The sequence below is a fragment of the Ictalurus furcatus genome, chromosome 22 (genome assembly GCF_023375685.1).
Source record: "Ictalurus furcatus strain D&B chromosome 22, Billie_1.0, whole genome shotgun sequence".
NCBI lineage: Eukaryota > Metazoa > Chordata > Actinopteri > Siluriformes > Ictaluridae > Ictalurus > Ictalurus furcatus.
This window is the reverse complement of record NC_071276.1, coordinates 20,566,608-20,588,268: the sequence shown is the minus strand read 5'-3', so window position 1 is coordinate 20,588,268 and position 21,661 is coordinate 20,566,608. Positions and strand designations below refer to the sequence as shown.

The 21,661-nt window shown below is 41.6% G+C and overlaps 1 protein-coding gene across 2 annotated transcripts in view; it reads left to right on the top strand.

Moving 5' to 3' along the window:
• Nucleotides 1–21,661, top strand: part of galnt9 (polypeptide N-acetylgalactosaminyltransferase 9) — a 75,009-nt gene that overhangs the window by 11,353 nt on the left and 41,995 nt on the right. The window contains exons 4-5 of one of the 2 annotated variants that reach the window (XM_053654069.1): nt 4,803–4,983; nt 15,996–16,162. In XM_053654069.1, the coding sequence (XP_053510044.1) occupies nt 4,803–4,983; nt 15,996–16,162 (348 nt within the window). The remainder of the gene's footprint in view (nt 1–4,802; nt 4,984–15,995; nt 16,163–21,661) is intronic. The other variant, XM_053654070.1, reaches the window with a different exon arrangement.

Here is a 21,661-nt window from a genome sequence, read left to right as displayed (position 1 = left end):
GAAAGGAGCTCCATTCTTTATCCTGAGGCAGATTGTACAAGAATGCAGAACACTTTTAAATCACAAAAATGACACGCCTGAGACTGATTCTCCTTATCACGGTTACCTTATTTTCCATAGCAAGTGATAACGTTTTTATCGTCCATCTTTAATAAGCTTGTACGAGAATAACACTTTATGATTTAAATGTCAGAGTGAAAGACAATCTGTAACGCCTCAGCTCACTTTACTGTCATATCCTGTATATTTTAAAAGATTTTAATATTGATCTGTGAAATTAAACAGATATTCAAGAACTAATAATAATAATAATAACAACAACAACAATTAAAGCTGCAAGCAGCATTTTCAGGGGCCAAGCGCCCAGATTCTGTGAGCCACACATTCACAGACGCACTACAACAGTTGCATAAGCAATCACAGGAAAGCAGAGCCATAACTTTAGCCAAAGGGATTCAAGAATGATTTGTAGTTTCACACATTTGCCCGTCCATTACAGGAGAACGGTTTGGAATATCAGAGTTCCTTTGATAACTTTTGTTTATACGGGTCTCAAGCTGATGAAAGATTGGACAAAATTTGGAGGAGGAGTAGCAAAAATGGCAGTTAGATGTAAGCATTTTAGGCATGCTATTTGACCAGTAGGTGGCATTGTCACGAAATTTGTTGCATAGCCTCAGGTGATGGTCCTGTTTTGTGTCAGCGTGCCAAGTCATTGCTGGGATACAGCCTCACTTCCTGTTTGGAGGCTTCGCTGTCGGATTTGTTGGCCCATTACAGACAAACTGTTTGGAATATTTACAATTCTTTCTATAACTGTTGTGAGGCTTAATCTGAAAATGCTGCGTGCCAAATGTGGTGATGATTGGACAAAATTTGTAGGAGGAGTAGCGAATTTTTTAAAAACAAAATCCAAGATGGCAGAAAATATGATTAGGCAGAAATTGACCTCATGGGGTCTTTGTCTTGATGCAGGGAGTCCTGTCGTTTAAATTTTGGACACGGTTCAAAAGTTATGACCATAAACGTACTTCCAAATTGGCTAGAGTGTTGGCGGCATTTGGCCCAGATTTGGTCAGAATGTTCCTTAGACCCTCCCCAATCATTGGGCTGCCATAGAAACAATAGCCAGAAGAAGTTGAAGAAGAAAACGAAGAAGAAGAGGTCAAATAAAAATAGGGTGTCTACATACCTTCGGCACTTGGCCCCCTAATGATAATCCATCCATCCATTTTCTATACCGCTTATCCTACAGGGTCGTTGGGATCCTGGAGCCTATCCCAGGGAGCATCGGGCTCAAGGCGGGGTACACCCTGGATGGGGTGCAAATCCATCGCAGGGCACAATCTAATAATAACATTTACAAGAAATACCCAATTGCAGGGTAATAGAAGAATGAATAAATAAAAAAGTAGAATACTAACAGAATCTAATTTAAACACTAATTTATTTGAGTGTTTTGGGTTTGCACTTTCTTTTTTATTTCTTTTCTTCTACTGTCTTTATTATTTGTTTTTATTATATTTTTCTTTCATGTGCACAGATTCGAGCCGTAACTAAAGCAGATGCTCATGAAGCCTGTGTGAAGCTGTCCTGCCTGGTGGCTGAAACTCATTTTCCTTTAATCAAATCCTAATTACAGAAGAGACAGAAATGCTGCAGCGGTGTGAGCATGGACCTGAAGGGCTCATCATAGTGCAGAAATCAGGCTGAATTCATCATGCAGATATAAACACAGTGCTAAAGTAACATCCAGCATGCTGAGTGGAACGTTCCTCTGTTCCTCTGTGGACGTGAATGAACACTGCAGAGGTTCTGAGGTTCCTGAATAAAGTTGTGGAGTACAGTATGGTGATTTTTCTGCTCAGAGATGTCTGACTCAGCTTATAAGTTAATTAGCAGGTGTGTTAGCGCAGGAAATAACGCACGGTGCTGCACTCTGACCCTTCAGCACTGCGGGAGGTGTTCATTCAACCTGGCACACATTTACCTAGAGCTGATTGTGTAATTAGCAGAATACAGAATCATCACAACAAGAATCATCACAATCAGAATCATCACAGCAAGAATCATCACAACAAGAATCATCACAATCAGAATCATCACAGCAAGAATCATCACAACAAGAATCATCACAATCAGAATCATCACAATCAGAATCATCACAGCAAGAATCAGAATACAGAATCATCACAATCAGAATCATCACAACAAGAATCATCACAACAAGAATCAGAATCATCACAGCAAGACTTAGAATCAGAATCATCACAGCAAGAATCAGAATCATCACAATCAGAATCATCACAACAAGAATCAGAATCATCACAACAAAAATCAGAATCATCACAACAAGAATCATCACAACAAGAATCATCACAATCAGAATCATCACAATCAGAATCATCACAATCAGAATCATCACAGCAAGAATCAGAATACAGAATCATCACAATCAGAATCATCACAACAAGAATCATCACAACAAGAATCAGAATCATCACAGCAAGAATCAGAATCAGAATCATCACAGCAAGAATCAGAATCATCACAATCAGAATCATCATGACAAGAATCATCACAGTCAGAATCATTACAACAAGAATCAGAATCATCACAACAAGAATCATCACAGCAAGAATCAGAATACAGAATCATCACAACAAGAATCATCACAATCAGAATCATCTCTGATCATCACAATCAGAATCATCACAACAAGAATCAGAATACAGAATCATCACAACTATAATCATCACAACAAGAATCATCACAAGAATCAGAATCATCACAGCAAGAATCAGAATCAGAATCATCCCAACAAGAATCATCACAATCAGAATCATCCCAACAAGAATAATCACAATCAGAATCATCACAAGAATCATCACAATCAGAATCATCACAATCAGAATCATCACAACAAGAATCAGAATAATTAGAATCTGAATCATAACAAGAAGAATCAGAATCATCACAATAAGAATCAGAATCATCACAATAAGAAATGCCAGAACCCAAATCAAAATCATCACAATAAGAATCAGAATAATCTCCATCGAAATCAGAATCATCACAAAAAGAATCGCCAGAATTAGAATCATCACAAAAAGAATCAGAATCATTTCAATCCAAATCAGAATCATCACAAAAAGAATCAGTATCATTTCGATCCAAATCAGAATCATCTCAAAAAAATCTAATTCATTTCAATCCAAATCAGAATCATCACAAAAAGAATCAGAATCATTTCAATCCAAATCAGAATCAACACAAAAAGAATCAGTATCATTTCAATCCAAATCAGAATCATCTCAAAAAAATCTAATTCATTTCAATCCAAATCAGAATCATCACCAAAAGAATCAGAATCATTTCAATCCAAATCAGAATCATCTCAAAAAGAATCAGAATCATTTCAATCCAAATCAGAATCATCACAAACGTTTCTTTTTTCCCCACTCCTTATTTAAGCTCTTAATAGATGTATATGCATCTCAGCTAATATGTGTTGCATTAAAAAAGCGAGGCATGCAGTGCTGAACCAGCCAAAGGCAAGAAATCCAGGGTGAAAGAGTACAGGAAGATGGCTGGAAGGCACAAGCCCAAGGCCCCAGGCCCCACACCATGCCCACCCACAACTAATCCCCACTGCACCAGACAGGGACTGGGATGCCACGGCCAACTGGAATCCTGAAGCGGGGGGGAAATAATAATTAATTTTTAAATGTATTTAATTAGGTTTAATATTAATCCGCGTTGTTACCTCTTCCTAATAATTAATCCTAGAATAATTTGTCCACTGCGATGGTTGACTTTTTTCCTTCATTTACCATCTGTGTTCGGATTGGGAAAAGCTATTTTCCACGTTTAAGAATGATATATTGCTCATTGAGTCTGCAGTTTGTGCCTTTAAGTTGTCTGCCTTGCCTTGCCTCTGAGCCAGCTGTTTTTGTTTATAATTTTGCGATGATCGTTCGTGGTCGAATGTTGTTTTGAAATCTGATGTGGTGCACTGGGTGAAAGGTGATAGTCTGAACAGTTCTGGCTGGTAATTCAAGTTGTTTTATCATAAAGTCCTTGACTGATTTTTCAGGGTGGCCTGGCGCTTGTTCCGGGATGCCTGTGAAGACTAAATTGGCCCTCACGCTGCGCGTTTGCAAGTCCAGAATGTTCTCTTTCATGGTTATGTTTTCTGCCACTCCGGAGGTGAGTTGAGTAGTAAGTGTGTGAACAGAGTGCTTTAAAAATGATTTTCTTTAGTGAGAGTGTGTGTCTGTTCTTGGCTGAATTCTCCGCTGTGCCACAGTTCCTGGAATTCCTCGTGTATCACTTCACTCAGTGCGATCCTGGCATCAAGTCTGGAAAGTTTCTTTTCAGTTGAGAGCAGAATGTCACTTATCCCTGTGCTGCACGGTGGTGTAGGTGATGTGGATGGTGTTATATTTGGGCTGGAGAGTGAATTGGGGCGGGGTCCCTTGGTGTTTGGAGTGGGGTTTACTTTATTTGTTGTCGTCCGGTTTGTCCCTGTTCATGGTGCAGCAGAATCTGTTGTAGTGCGCGTCGATATATTCCGCAAGGTGATCCAGGCTGGGAGCCGCCATCTTGGATCACGCTCCAGGTCTCGTTGAGTATCGCATTACGCAGCCATCTTACTCATCTCATGTTTATTCTTACTTTTAATGCTTGAAAATTAATCAGCACCTTCTGACCAATCAGAATCCAGAACTCAGCGGCGTTTTGGTGTGAGAGAGAGAAGAACGTTTGTCCTGAGTGTGATGTGCGTTATCTTCTGGGTGTAGGAGTGTCGAAGGCGATGGGGCTGCTGGAGGGGCCTGGAGGTCTCGGTCAGGGAGGAGCTGCAGCCACACTTGGGGGTGAAAGTCCAGAAGGCGGGGGCAAATACGAAGAGTACGGCTACAACGCCCAGCTCAGCGAGCGCATCTCCCTGGACAGGAACATTCCCGACTACAGGCCTAAAAAGTGAGTGTATTTTTCTCTCCTTTACTCCAGTTTACACGCCTGCATTAAACCTGCAGTTCATCATCATCATCATCCCTCCACCGCATCAGTGAGAACGCAGACGCTCAGCTCTTAAATGTTTCATCAGCACACCAACACACAGTACACAAGTTTTGCAAAATTAAGAATATAAAAAAATTGTAAAAAGGTCAAATGTTTACTTTTAAATAGAAGTTTTGTGGCTCTTAAAAATTGCAAAATGGTCATTTTAGATAATTAGATTATTAGAGATAATAATGTGTAATATTGTAGAAGTGCACAGCTGTGATCTCCGTCAGCTCCACTGTGGATACTTTACAGTGTAATAATAATAATAATAATAATAATAATAATAATCCCCAGTGTGGAATTAGTCTCCTCCTACACATTTACACAGGAGAAGTAATAAAACACAGAGTAGCAGTGTTGGGCTTGTGGCGTTACTCCAAAAACTACATTTATTACTCGTTACTCTTGTCAAAAGTGATGTTATTACTTTAATTATTTTTATAATTAATTATAATTACCTGCCGACAGTAATTCATTACACTACTCGTTATTGTACTTTTCCGTTACACCCCGCAAAACTGTCCCTTCTCCTCGTACTTCTGACTTCCCACGTGAAGCCTCGTCGTGACTGTCCGGGTATCGCCGGTAACGTGGCAGTTTTTTAGATGTTTCAGGAGGTTCGGTGTGTTTTACTCGGTGGAAAGAGTCTGCTGTGCAGGTGCCACTATCTGCACGCAATTTACATTTCACAACGATGTTTTTATCCTCTTTTATCCCAACAAAATGAAAGTAATGGCTATGATCCCAGCTGCTGAACGTAACGCTTCCAGCTTCCAAACAGGCTAGCTGCATGGCTGAGGAAAATCAGCGTTGGGGAAAAGTCGGCTTGTATTTGCTCATTTGTAAGTCACTTTGGATAAAAGCGTCTACTACATGAATAAATGTAAACGTAAATGTAAAAATCAACCTGGGGATGGTTGAATTGTTGATTTGTAATCAGTAGGTTTGTGACGAGACAGGTAAAGGTGTAACGAGCTGTTTCCTCAGGGGTCACTGTAATATTCTTACTGAAACGTATTAGTCATTCGTTACACTACACTACTCCTCGTTCCTGGGGAAAGTAATATTATACTGTAACACACTACTGCCCAACATACTCTAACTGAGGAGGCTAAAGTAAGAGGAGAAATGTCTAATGTTTAAACACACACACACACACAGCCACAACCTGAGAGAGCGTTCAGAAATAAACATTTATTTTGTGACACTGATATCAGTACATTATATTGTATGAGAGGTAGAGCAGGATAATATAATGTGTCATTTTCCCCTTTTATTAACGTCATTGTAATCTTTTTCAGTTCAGTATTATTTTCACGCGAGCCGAGCGAAGTGAGGTTTGTGTTCGACGCTCCTGCCGTAACACTTTTCATTAGCGTAAGTTTTTGGACTATTAATTAAGCACGCTTCGAGGGAAATATCAGGATAACACTAGGAGCAGCAGATTCTTCACGCCGGTGTTTTGTATGCCGATGTTGGAGACAGCGATATTCTGTCTCATGCCTATCAGTGACGCTTATTCTGTAACCCTGAGGGTTACCACGGTTACGCCGGGAACATACCGACTACACACAAAGTTTGAACTGGAGACAGTTGTATAGTATATTTCTGAACTGTCTCTGAGTGCAGACAGAACCGCGTCATTCATCTCAAATATTCTCTCTGGGCTTTACTTTCTGTGCTCTTCTTCTTCTTTTTCCATCTTCTCTCCATTCTAGCAGATCCAGATGGTCTCACGGATACACATTATCCATGATCAGTGCTTACAGCAGGGGAGAGAGAGAGAGAGAGAGACAGGCCTAGAGAGAGACAGAGAGACAGAAAGAGAGAGAGAGAGACAGGCAGAAACAGACAGACAGAGAGAGACAGACACAGACAGACAGAGAGAGAGAGAGCAACAAAGAGAGAGAAAGAGAGAGAGACAGGCCTAGAGAGAGACAGAAAAAGAGCCAGGCAGTAAGCCAGACAGAGAGGGACACACAGACATAGAGAGAGAAAGAGAGAGAGAGAGAGAGAGGCAGATACAGACAGAAAGAGAGAGAGACAGGCAGAAACAGACAGACAGAGAGGGACAGACACACAGAGAGAGAGACAGACAGACAGTGACAAACAGAGACAGACAGGCCAAGAAAGACAGAAAGAGAGACAGGCAGAAACAGACAGACAGGAAGAAAGAGACAGACAGTGAGGCAGACAAAGAGAGATACACAGACAGACAGAGACAGGCAGAAACAGACATACAGAGAGAGACAGATACAGAGAGAGAGAGAGACAGACAGAGAGAGACACACAGACAGAGAGAGAGAGGCAGAGACAGACAGACATAGCGAGACAGGCAAAGACAGACCGACAGACAGTGAGACAGGCAGCGACAGACAAAGTCTTGGACTTTTCTATAGATTATCTCCCAGAGGAAATCATAATTGTGTGTGTGTGTGTGTGTGTGTGTGTGTGTATGTGTGTGTGTGTGTGTGTGTGTGTGTGTGTGTGTGTGTGATGTATTTCCTGGCAGAAAAACGTACTGCTTGTATCCCAGATAAACACACGATTGTTTACGCCTCTGCGCACAAACATATGTTCCCCTAGATATCACATTTTTATTCCAAATCATTGCACGAGTGTCACATCTCTCACCACACACACACACACACACACACACACACACACACACACATGAATAAAAGCTGCATTAGTCATGTTTAAGATGTTATATAACCTCATCGCTCTGATCTACAGCTAATACGTAGGTGCTGTATATACGGCGTAACTCATTAAAAGGTCAGACTGCTGTGTTTACTAGTCACTTGCTGGACTCTGTTACTTGCTGAGTTCCAGAGTAGGAATTCTGAATTGAGGGGGAATTTTGGGGGTTTTTTCCCTAGTTGAAGGTCGAGCTTGAGCTACTGTTATAGAAACACCTTCTGAACAATCAGCATGTAATCTTGTTTTTTAATAAACATCTTATAACACAAGTGTGAGTGTTCTACAGTAAACATATTTCCCTGCACCTTTATTATAATATTAATCCCCGTGTTGAGAGGTGTGCTGCTCTCCTGCTCTCACTCATAATGATTATAATATGCATTAATGAGTATAATATTTATAAAGCCCTGAACAAAGTCCTGAAAATGATCTTAAAGCTCTTTAAATATTTATTAAAAATGTGGTCCTGTTCGGGTATTCTCATAATGACCTTAAAGCAGCTTTAATATTTATGAACGGTTATAAATCCTCACATGTGAGTGGTTCAGGTGATTTAGAGACACAAGTACCCTTATCTAACATTCACTCATCCCTCATAAAGCTCTGCTGAAGCACACTAATTCCGCCTGGACTTCAGATTAATTATACTGTAATGAAAGTGTCACAGTTCATCATAAATCCATGTGGCGTAGTGAGTCATGATGACCTTTCATATTTATTAATGACAACAACAAGAAAAACAACAACAACAACACCACCACCAATGATAATAATGATAATAATAATAATTAAAGCTGCAAGCAGTATTTTCAGGGGCCGAGCAGCCAGACTCGGCGAGCCGCACATTCACAGACGCACTACAGATGTTACATAAGCAATCACAGGAGCCATGACGATAGGCAAAGGGATTCACTTATTTGCCCGTCATGGGAGAACGGTTCTGAGTATCAGAGTTCCTTTGATAGCTTGTGTTAAGAGCAGCTTGGAAGTGACTGCTGGTGAACATGTAGTCTTTTAATGGGCCACGTTTCAGTCAGTATTTAAAAAAAAAATACTGTTCTTGTGAAAAAAAAAAAAGTATTTCAAAAAAAAAGCTGTTCTTGTGTCTGGCTGTTCTGCTGCTCAGTGCTCTGTAGCACCGACCAGAGGGCAATAGTTCAAAGAGAAAGTGGGCTGGGTGCGAGGGGTTCAAAGTGATGATCTTAGCCCTTTTTCTCACTCTGGAGGTGTAGAGTTCATGGAGGTTGGGCAAGGGGCACCGATAATTTTCTCAGCAGTCGTGACTGTTTGTTGTAGTTTCCTTCTGTCAGATTTGGCGGCTGAACCAAACCAGACAGTTATAGAAGTACACAGGACAGACTCAATGATGCCTGAGTAGAACTGTATCAGCAGATCCTGTGGCAGGTTGAGCTTCTTTAGCTGGCGAAGGAAGTATAACCTCTGCTGGGCCTTTTTCAAAATGGAGTCTATGTGAGCGTCCCACTTCAGGTCCTGAGAGTTGGTAGTGCCCAGGAACCTGAATGACTCCACTGCTGGCACAGTGCTGTTCATGATGGTGAGTGGGGGGAGTGCAGGGGGTTCCTTCTGAAGTCTACTGTCATCTCCACTGTTTTGCGCATGTTCAGCTCAAGGTTGTTGTGACCGCACCTGGCAGCCAGCCGTTCAACCTCCCATCTGTTTACAGACTCGTCACCGTCGCAGATCAGGCAGATGACTGTGGTGTGATCTGTACACTTCAGGAGTTTAACGGGGTGCTCCTTAGCAGTGCAGTCGTTTGTATACAGAGAGAAGAGCAGAGGAGACAGAGCGCATCCCTTAGGAGCACCAGTGCTGACAGTGAGGGTCCCGGATGTGAGCTTCTCCAGTCTCACTCAGTGTTGTCTGTCTGTCAGGAAGCCGGTGATCCCCTGACAGAGAGGGGTGGGAACAGAGTTGGGTCAGTTTGTTTGAGAGCAGTTCAAGAATAGGCAGAGTCCACAAATAGGATCCTTGCATATGTCCCTGGTCTGTCGAGGTGTTGTAGGATATAATGCAGTCCCATGTTGACTGCATCATCCATATACCTGTTTGCTCTTTCCAGCAGGTCCAGTAGGGGTGCAGTGATGTCCGTCAGGTGGGCCAATACCAGTCTCTCAAATGACTTCATGACCACCGACGTGAGGCGACAGGTCTGTAGTCATTCAGACCAGTGCTTTTGGTTTTTTAGGGACTGGAATGATCGTGGAGCATTTGAAGCAGTTGGGAACTTCACACTACTCCAGTAATCTGTTGAAGATCTGTGTGAAGATGGGGGCCAACTCATCAGCACAAGCTTTCAGACAGGCAGGTGAAACCCCATCTGTTTTTTAAAAACACGGCCCACGTCCTCCTCACAGACAAGAGATGCAGGTTGATTAGTAGGAGGGGGCAGAAGGGGGGCTGTAGGAGGTGTTGATGGCTGCGAGAAGTGTAGATCAGAGTGGGGGAGGGGTGTGAGACCAGGTTTTTCAAACCCGGTGTACACATTCACATTCAGTTCGTCAGCCAAATGCTGATTCTCAACATAGTGGGGTGGTGGTGTCTTGTACTTGGTGATGCTTCTCCACACAGGCGCAGGGTCGTTGGCCAAAAACTGGTTTCCTAGGTTTTCTGAGTAGCTCCTTTTAGCCACGCTGATCCCCTTTGTTAGTGTGTTCCTGGCCTTGTTGTACAAGACTTTATCCCACTTCGGTAAGCATCCGCTTTGGCATGACGAAGCTTTCTGAGTTTAGCTGTAAACCATGGTTTATCATTATTGTATGATAAGAAATTTAGTCCAGCATGGCTGGAAAAGGCACCATATAAAAATTGGTTGTTTTTAAAAAAATTATTATTATAATCACGTTATAATCATATTATAAGCATGGTGGCTTAGTGGTTATCATGTTTGCCTCACACCTCCAGGGTTGGGGGTTCGATTCCCGTTGCCTTCCTGAGTGTGCGGAGCTTGCCTGGTCTCCCTGTGCTTCAGGGGTTTCGCCAGTTCAAAGACACATGTTGTAGGCTGATTGGCATCACAGTGTGTGAATGGGTGTGTGATTTTGCCTAGAGATGGGTTGGCACCCTGTCCAGTGTGTACCCTGCCTCGTGCCCTGAGTCCCCTGGGATAGGCTCCAGGCTCCCCTGTGTAGGATAAGTGTTACAGAAAATGGATGGATGGATGGATGGACACCTCTTGTATAGTCCTTGAAAACAAAAAAAAAATGTAATTGAAAAGTCCTTGAAAGTCCTGGATTTCATTATGAAGAATCTGTACGAACCCTGCAGTAGGTGGCGCAGTCACAAAATTTGTTGCATAGCCTCAGGTCCTGCTAGTGAAGATACCTACCAAGTTTTGTGTCAGTGTGCCCAGTTGTTGCTGAGAAACAGCCTCACTTCCTGTTAGGCAGCTTCGCTGTCAGATTCGTTGGGCCATCACAAGCAAACTGTTAAAATTATTAAAATTCCTTTCAATAACTTTTGTGAGACTTACTCTGAAGGGGATTTATGCCAAATTTGCTGATACTTGGACAAAATTTATAGGAGGAGTAGCGAAAAAAAACCCCAGTTTTTAACAAAATCCAAAATGGCGGAAAATCTAATTAGGCAGAAATTGACCTCACTGAACTGGTCCCAACCCAGGGACTCCAGGGATGCCTGGCTTTTAAATTGTGGACACACAGTTCAAAAGTCATGCCCATAAATGTACTTCCAAATTAGGCCCAAATTTGACCCGATGGTGGCACTAGACTGTTGGCAGAACTTGGTCCAGATTTGGTCAGAATGTTGCTTAGACCCTCCCCAGTCAGTGTGCCAAATTTCACAACATTGTTCCAGACTTTTCTATGGGCTGCCGTAGACACTCTAGCCAGAAGAAAAAACGGAATAATAATTATAAGAAGCACAGAATAACAATGGGGTATCTACGCACCTTCGCTTTTTGGCCCCTAATAATAATAACGCGTAGTGTTCCGCAGTGCCGCTCCGACTCAACACCTTTCATATTTATTAACCATGTAAGCATTAATCCTGAGTACAGTTCTGCATCCTGATTGGTCAGAAGGTGGTGAATAGTTTTCTAGAACAGCAGCTCTGACAGTAGCGCAGGTTTTTATTAACGCACGTGTCCTAATACGTGATCGTTTCTATAGCAACAGCTCGTTCACAGCAACTCGTACAGCAGTCGCTCCACTGATAAAAAACAGATGAGTAGAAATCGTTGAAGTGACATTTTCTCAACACGTTTATTTAATATTTGTGGAAGGAGTCAGAGGTAAAGCTGTAACTTTACGTTTATTCCAGTGTATAATCATAGGAATATACAGTGCACACATTAGTGGTGTAGTTATGAATAAAATATTTTAAAATACATTATTATTTAGTTTATATTTTATTATTTAAATACATTTTCATATACTTTGTTGCTGTATTTTTGTTTGTTTATTTTACTCTTTTATTTCTTCCTCTGTTTTTACTTTGAGCTGCTACTTACACTTATATAAAATTGTTTTATTGTTATTATTATTATTATTATTATAATTATTGCACCACGATAGGAGACATTTTTGTACCAGCGTTAATTTTCTGTTAACTATTTTTGATCATTTGGATAAAATAAGAACTTGTGATAACTTTCTTTAGAAGTTCATTAGAAGTGTTTTCATTTCTCCACACGTATTCCTGTTCTTCTTCTTCTTCTTCTTCTACTGTGCTTTTCCGGACAGAGATGAGTGATGTCATTGGAGGCGCTCCAGCCCTACAGGACGACCTTGTCCTCACCCTCCTGTAGACTCTCGTTTCTCTCTCAGTCACCCTGATGCAGCTCGTGTTCCTTGTTTTAGACGTGACGGTCACGTGACGGTCACGTGACTCGGCCACGCCCACCACCACTGCTTCGTATCAATGTTCAGACTTCGCTATCATGTCTTTATCTTATCCATGTGTGCGTGTGTGTTTGTGTGTGTGTGTGTGTGTGTGTGAGCCACATTCCTGCAGATCTTAATGGATGTGATCTGTGCATGTGGCATCTGCGTCGACTGATCGAGTGCTGAGTGTGTGTTCTTGTGCTACAATGATTAGTGCTGTCCTTCACTCACTGCTTTTTCACTGTCAGCCACCTCCACTATATATCTCACACACACACACACACACACACATATTCTACTGGCAGAGTATGATGCACAAATGCCACACACACACACAGCAGATGGTACACAGCATGAATTCTTACCGACTTTAGCTCTTCTGGCGCTATTTCTATTTCACACCAATGGCATCCTGATGCTCAGTGTGTGTGTTTGTGTGTGTGTGTGTGCTGGGACAGCTAATGTGCTGCTTGCCTACATAAATAGTGTTAAAGTCTAAAAGCAAATCAAAGCCTATAGTGATTATTCAGAGCTACATGCGATCCTTAAAGCGGTTTATAAAATACTGAATAAAGCGATAAAATGACTTGTTACCGTGACAACAAAAGAAACGGCATGAACGTAACGAACTAGTAAACGAAGACAAGATCGGAGAATGTGCTTTTCATCCCACTGCCGATGCTACAGCCATCCCTGAGTCCAAGACAGCACAATCGTCTGGGTGGGCGGGGCGTAAATCGTCTGGGTGGGCGGGGCGTACACTGATTAGCCCGTCATGTGTACGGTATGTGGAAGAGGGCGGATAGCTCTTTCCTCCGAGTGTGTTACGCTGCCCTGTGATGCAGCACGAGCAGCAGTTCGATGAAAGGATGTGGCCATCGCTGCTATTTGAGAGGAGAAGCTGAGCAGATGATGATCCGAGGTAGCAGTTGTATCATTATTTCTGCTCCTCGGTGCTCTCGGTCAGTAAGAACACGCTGTTTTGTGACAGTAATTATAAATGTGTGAATATATAGATGTGTGAGTGCGTTGACCCGCTGCAATTCGGATGCAGTCAGTGCCTGGCATTGTTCTGGGCAAAATAATTCAGCCAAGCGATGATGTCTCATAATGAAGTGAATGAGCACGAATAAATTACCTCTCTCTCTCTCTCTCTCGCTCTCTCTCGCTCTCTTCCGCTTTATTTCACTGCGCATCACATGTAATTACTGTTGTGCACACTCAACTGCACAGCAATGTCATCATATTATCTAGAAAATCCTGAAAAATGGGATGTATTTTAGCGCCGAGAGTGTCTTATGAGCGCTGTTGGTAATGCTGTGCGTTATTGCGTTCTACATCAGAATGCCTCGAGTGTGTGTTAAACAACATTGCCATCCAAAAGTCTCCGAACTTTACCACAAGACAAGCCTGTACAGGTAAAAAAAAAACAAGCACGAAACATCTGTTTACTTTAGATTTTAAATATTATTCTTTTAATATGTATTAAATAGTAAATATTCATTTTAACTTCAACTGTTTGTGTTGCCATTCAGAACAAGTTAGTTCCTGTTCTCACTTACGTTAAAGCAGCGATAAACAATCATTTCCTCACTAGCTCTATCCCTCTCTCTTTCTCTCTCTCTCTCGCTCTCATTTTTACCAAGAAACCAGCAAAAATAAACTGACTGAATCCGACTCTTCTGTGCGTGCAGGTTCGTTACAGAGTAGAAATACTACAGGATGCTGCAAATTCACTCTCGTTATTTTCTTGGTGGATTGCATTTTAAATGTTCAGAATTCCCAGGAGTCGGAAATCAGGTTCCTGTCTGCACAGCTCGTGAAATTATTACGCTCCTTACACCTGAAATGGTGGAAACGCTCTGTCGTTTTTAAGGATTTTGAGAATGGAATCATTTGTTAAAATGTTAAATCCCTTTTCCGGATCCGAACGGACTCTGAGAATGTGGTAATTGGTGAAATCCCGGTGTGATGGCGTTATTGTGTGTTACTATAAAGCAGCAGACTGTATAACAAGAGGAAGTTTATTTACCCTTAGCGGTTTTTCCCCCCGTTATTTTGCCGTCGTCTTTCTTTTAACACTGCTGCTGATAAATGAAAGTTAGTGTGGGACTGAGATAAAGAACCCTCGTTCATCACCAGGCTTATCAGCTCTGTTCTGTTCTTCTGTATTCACCGTATTTCACTCTAAAACACTCTCTAAACTGAAACACCGTCTCCATATTATTCCTTTAATTAGCTAAACACAAACAGGACCCACAGCCTCATTTACCCTCTTTAATCTTCACAAATAAACAAAAAAGACATTTGTTTACTGACCAGCAATTAGAGAAAAATAGAGGATTAAAGATCCCTGCGTCCACAAATATGCTGTATAAGTCTTTTTATTTAAACTGCACCTAATTATGGTTGTTCAAATATTACCTTTGATGTAGTGTGTTATATACGTAGCTTTTTGTGAATGTAAAAACATCTGCAAAGTTTGACAAATCGAAGCGCACGACAAACAGAGTTATCGACCCTTTTCTGAACAGCTGGGACGAGTCGTTAGTGATTCCAGACCTTACTTCCTGTACTAATGTGCGTAGGTTCGTAACAAAAAGCCCCGCCTCCGGTCTCCATCACCTGCTCGCTGACAGAAGACACCTGCTAGCTGAAACCGGTTACGGTAGTGGGCGTTTCCTTTTCGAAACACACTGACAGCGGTAGACCAATCACAACACACTGGGACGTCTGACCAATCAGAGCAGAGTATGCTCTCTGAAAGGAGGAGTTTAGAGCGAATCATTTAGGACGAATCATTGAAGGAGTCGTTTGTGACACTGGGGGGAATGGTAACGCTGCAGTTGAAATTAGAAATTATGAGCACGTTAAAGTGTTTTTTGAACTCGGATGCACGTCAATCTGTCGTATGAGAGCTTTAAAGCAAAATTAGGCACGTTTCAAAACCATAACGGGTGCACTTTAACGAGAAATTATCAAAGACTTTTAGTATTTCTCAAGACATCCAGAAGAGTGTGTTCTGAGTGTGTCGTGCCGTTATAGGAAAATAATCAACAACAGGGTGGTGTGATGAGATGAGGTGGAGTTATCACCCTGTTATCCCCCTGAAGCTGGTTATTTTCTTATAGCAGCACGTCTGTGAGCGTTTTATTCCTCTTACACCACAGCAGCGTACCAACATCTATTTATTCTCTCGTTCAGATGTAAACAGATATCTCTGTGATAAAAATAAAACAGTTACTTAAATATCTCTCTCTCTCGTACTGTATGTTCCTCTGCTGTTCCTCTGCTCAGTGCGAATACGTGTGTGTGTGTGTGTGTGTGTGTGTGTGTGTGTGTGTGTGTGCGTGCGTGCAGGTGTAAACAGCTGACGTACCCTGACGACCTGCCGCAGATCTCGGTGGTGTTCATCTTTGTGAATGAAGCTCTGTCGGTGATCCTGCGCTCCGTACACAGCGTGGTCAATCACACACCTGCTCACCTGCTGAAGGAGATCATCCTGGTGGACGACAACAGCGACAGCGGTGAGACACCACCACAAAGTTCTGCTCAAACCACGCTCCGGCTCCGGAGTCAGCCATGTTAGCATGGGTCGAGAACTGTTTTTAAGAGGCATTTGTTTACTTAATGACCTCACTTCCCATCTACGCCTCCATGCACACGAAGCCCCGCCTCCTGGAATTTATGATCCGTGTGAGTTTGATAGCTAATTTTATATTATTAAAATCATAATTCAGTATAAACACACCAAACTTTCACAAATAACTTCATCATCTTCATCATCCTCATCACCCTCATCATCTTCATCACCTTCATCATCCTCATGTTCATCCTCTTCATCACCTTCATCCTCTTTATCATCCTCATCATTTTCATTATCTTCATCATCCTCACCATCTTCATCATCCTCATGTTCATCCTCTTCATCACCTTCATCCTCTTTATCATCCTCATCATTTTCATTATCTTCATCATCCTCATCACCTTCATCATCTCCATCATCCTCATAATCTTCATCACCCTCATCACCTTCATAATCCTCATCACCTTCATCATCCTCATCATGTTCATCCTCTTCATCCTCTTTATCATCCTCATCACCTTCATCGTCTCCATCATCCTCATCATCTTCATCACCCTCATCACCTTCATCACCCTCATCACCTTCATCATCTCCATTATCCTCATCATCTTCATCATCTCCATTATCCTCATCACCTTCATCATCTCCATTATCCTCATCATCTTCATCATCCTCATCACCTTCATCACCCTCATCACCTTCATCATCCTCATCATGTTCATCCTCTTCATCCTCTTTATCATCCTCATCACCTTCATCATCCTCATCACCTTCATCATCTCCATTATCCTCATTATCTTCATCATCCTCATCACCCTCATCACCTTCATCATCCTCATCATGTTCATCCTCTTCATCCTCTTTATCATCCTCATCATTTTCATTATCTTCATCATCCTCATCATCTTCATCACCCTCATCACCTTCATCATCCTCATCATGTTCATCATCTTCATCACCTTCATCATCTTCATCATGTTCATCCTCTTCATCATCCTCATCATCTTCATCACCTTCATCATCTCCATTATCCTCATCATCTTCATCATGTTCACCCTCTTCATCATCCTCATCATCCTCATCATCTTCATCATCCTCATCACCTTCATCATCTCCATCATCCTCATCATCTTCATCACCTTCATCACTTTCATCCTCTTCATCATCCTCATAACCTTCATCATCTTCATCATCCTCATCTTGATCACCTTCATCACCCTCATCATCTTCATAATCTTCATCACCCTCATCACCTTCATCATCCTCATTATCTTCATCACCTTCATAATCTTCATCATCCTCATCACCCTCATCATCTTCATCATCCTCATTATCTTCATCACCTTCATCATCCTCATCATGTTCATCATCCTCATCATCTTCATTACCTTCATAATCTTCATCATCCTCATCATCCTCATTATCTTCATCATCCTCATCATGTCCATCATCCTCATCATCTTCATCACCTTCATAATCTTCATTATCGTCATCACCCTCATCACCTTCATCACCCTCATCATCCTCATCATCTTTAGGTTTAGGAGTGTTTCGGAGTGTTTAGCAGTGCTGGTTAGTGTGAAGCTGTAGGTGTTCTCCTGCAGTGTTAAGCTCGGTGTTTGTCCTAGTTCGTTGAGTTCCTGGTGTGTTTGCGTCCGTACTGACCTTGGCTTTGCTGTTGTTGTTTTCTTTCTTCTTTTTTAAAAGCTCTGTTTTTGCCAGCTTGTGATAAAACTCCTGGATTTTCTCAGATAAACTAGTTTAAAGTGCGCACTAGAGACATTCCTCTACTGTGCATTAGAAATCCGTGATTCCCCTCCGGCCGTTTCTCTAATGAACGCAGATAAACGCGCTGTTGTTTTTGCTGATGCGCAGTCGGAGCCCTGAAGCGTCTTATTACTGTATTACAGACTCTGAGCTTTAAACCACACCACACACATTTACATACACACTCACACACTGACACACACATTAACACACATTTACATACACACTCACACACTGACACACACATTAACACACATTTACATACACACTCACACACTGACACACACCACACACATTTACATACACACTCACACACTGACACACACATTAACACACATTTACATACACACTCACACACTAACACACACCACACACATTTACATACACACTCACACACTGACACACACATTAACACACATTTACATACACACTCACACACTGACACACACATTAACACACATTTACATACACACTCACACACTAACACACACCACACACATTTACATACACACTCACACACTGACACACACATTAACACACATTTACATACACACTCACACACTGACACACACATTAACACACATTTACATACACACTCACACACTAACACACACCACACACATTTACATACACACTCACACACTGACACACACCACACACATTTACATACACACTCACACACTGACACACACATTAACACACATTTACATACACACTCACACACTGACACACACATTAACACACATTTACATACACACTCACACACTGACACACACATTAACACACATTTACATACACACTCACACACTGACACACACATTAACACACATTTACATACACACTCACACACTGACACACACCACACACATTTACATACACACTCACACACTAACACACACCACACACATTTACATACACACTCACACACTGACACACACATTAACACACATTTACATACACACTCACACACTGACACACACATTAACACACATTTACATACACACTCACACACTAACACACACCACACACATTTACATACACACTCACACACTGACACACACACCACACACATTTACATACACACTCACACACTGACACACACATTAACACACATTTACATACACACTCACACACTGACACACACCACACACATTTACATACACACTCACACACTGACACACACATTAACACACATTTACATACACACTCACACACTAACACACACCACACACATTTACATACACACTCACACACTAACACACACCACACACATTTACATACACACTCACACACTGACACACACACCACACACATTTACATACACACTCACACACTGACACACACATTAACACACATTTACATACACACTCACACACTGACACACACCACACACATTTACATACACACTCACACACTGACACACACATTAACACACATTTACATACACACTCACACACTGACACACACATTAACACACATTTACATACACACTCACACACTGACACACACATTAACACACATTTACATACACACTCACACACTGACACACACCACACACATTTACATACACACTCACACACTAACACACACCACACACATTTACATACACACTCACACACTGACACACACATTAACACACATTTACATACACACTCACACACTGACACACACATTAACACACATTTACATACACACTCACACACTAACACACACCACACACATTTACATACACACTCACACACTAACACACACCACACACATTTACATACACACTCACACACTGACACACACATTAACACACATTTACATACACACTCACACACTGACACACACATTAACACACATTTACATACACACTCACACACTGACACACACATTAACACACATTTACATACACACTCACACACTAACACACACCACACACATTTACATACACACTCACACACTGACACACACATTAACACACATTTACATACACACTCACACACTGACACACACACCACACACATTTACATACACACTCACACACTGACACACACATTAACACACATTTACATACACACTCACACACTAACACACACCACACACATTTACATACACACTCACACACTGACACACACATTAACACACATTTACATACACACTCACACACTGACACACACATTAACACACATTTACATACACACTCACACACTGACACACACATTAACACACATTTACATACACACTCACACACTAACACACACCACACACATTTACATACACACTCACACACTGACACACACATTAACACACATTTACATACACACTCACACACTAACACACACACTAACACACACCACACACATTTACATACACACTCACACACTGACACACACATTAACACACATTTACATACACACTCACACACTGACACACACACCACACACATTTACATACACACTCACACACTGACACACACATTAACACACATTTACATACACACTCACACACTAACACACACCACACACATTTACATACACACTCACACACTGACACACACATTAACACACATTTACATACACACTCACACACTAACACACACCACACACATTTACATACACACTCACACACTGACACACACATTAACACACATTTACATACACACTCACACACTGACACACACATTAACACACATTTACATACACACTCACACACTAACACACACCACACACATTTACATACACACTCACACACTGACACACACATTAACACACATTTACATACACACTCACACACTAACACACACACTAACACACACCACACACATTTACATACACACTCACACACTGACACACACATTAACACACATTTACATACACATTCACACACTAACACACACATTAACACACATTTACATACACAGTCACACACTAACACACACACCACACACATTTACCTACACACTCACACACCACACACACACTTCACACACTAACACACACACTAACACACACCACACACATTTACATACACACTCACACACTGACACACACACTAACACACACCTCACACACCACACACACACTTCACACATTTACATACACACTCACACACCACACACACACTAACACACACCTCACACATTTACATACACACTCACACACCACACACACACTTCACACATTTACATACACACTCACACACCACACACACACCACACACATTTACATACACACTCACACACCACACACACACCACACACATTTACATACACACTCACACACCACACACACACCACACACATTTACATACACACTCACACACTAACACACACCTCACACATTTACATACACACTCACACACTAACACACACACTAACACGCTCATACACTAACACACGCACACATTAACACACTCACACACTAACACACTCATACACTAACACACGCACACATTAACACACACACTAACACACGCACTAACACACACTTCACACATTTACATACACACTCACACACTAACACACACACTAACATACACCTCACACATTTACATACACACTCACACACTAACACACACACTAACACACTCATACACTAACACACGCACACATTAACACACTCACACACACCTCACACATTTACATACATACTAACACACTAACACACACACTAACACACACCTCACACTA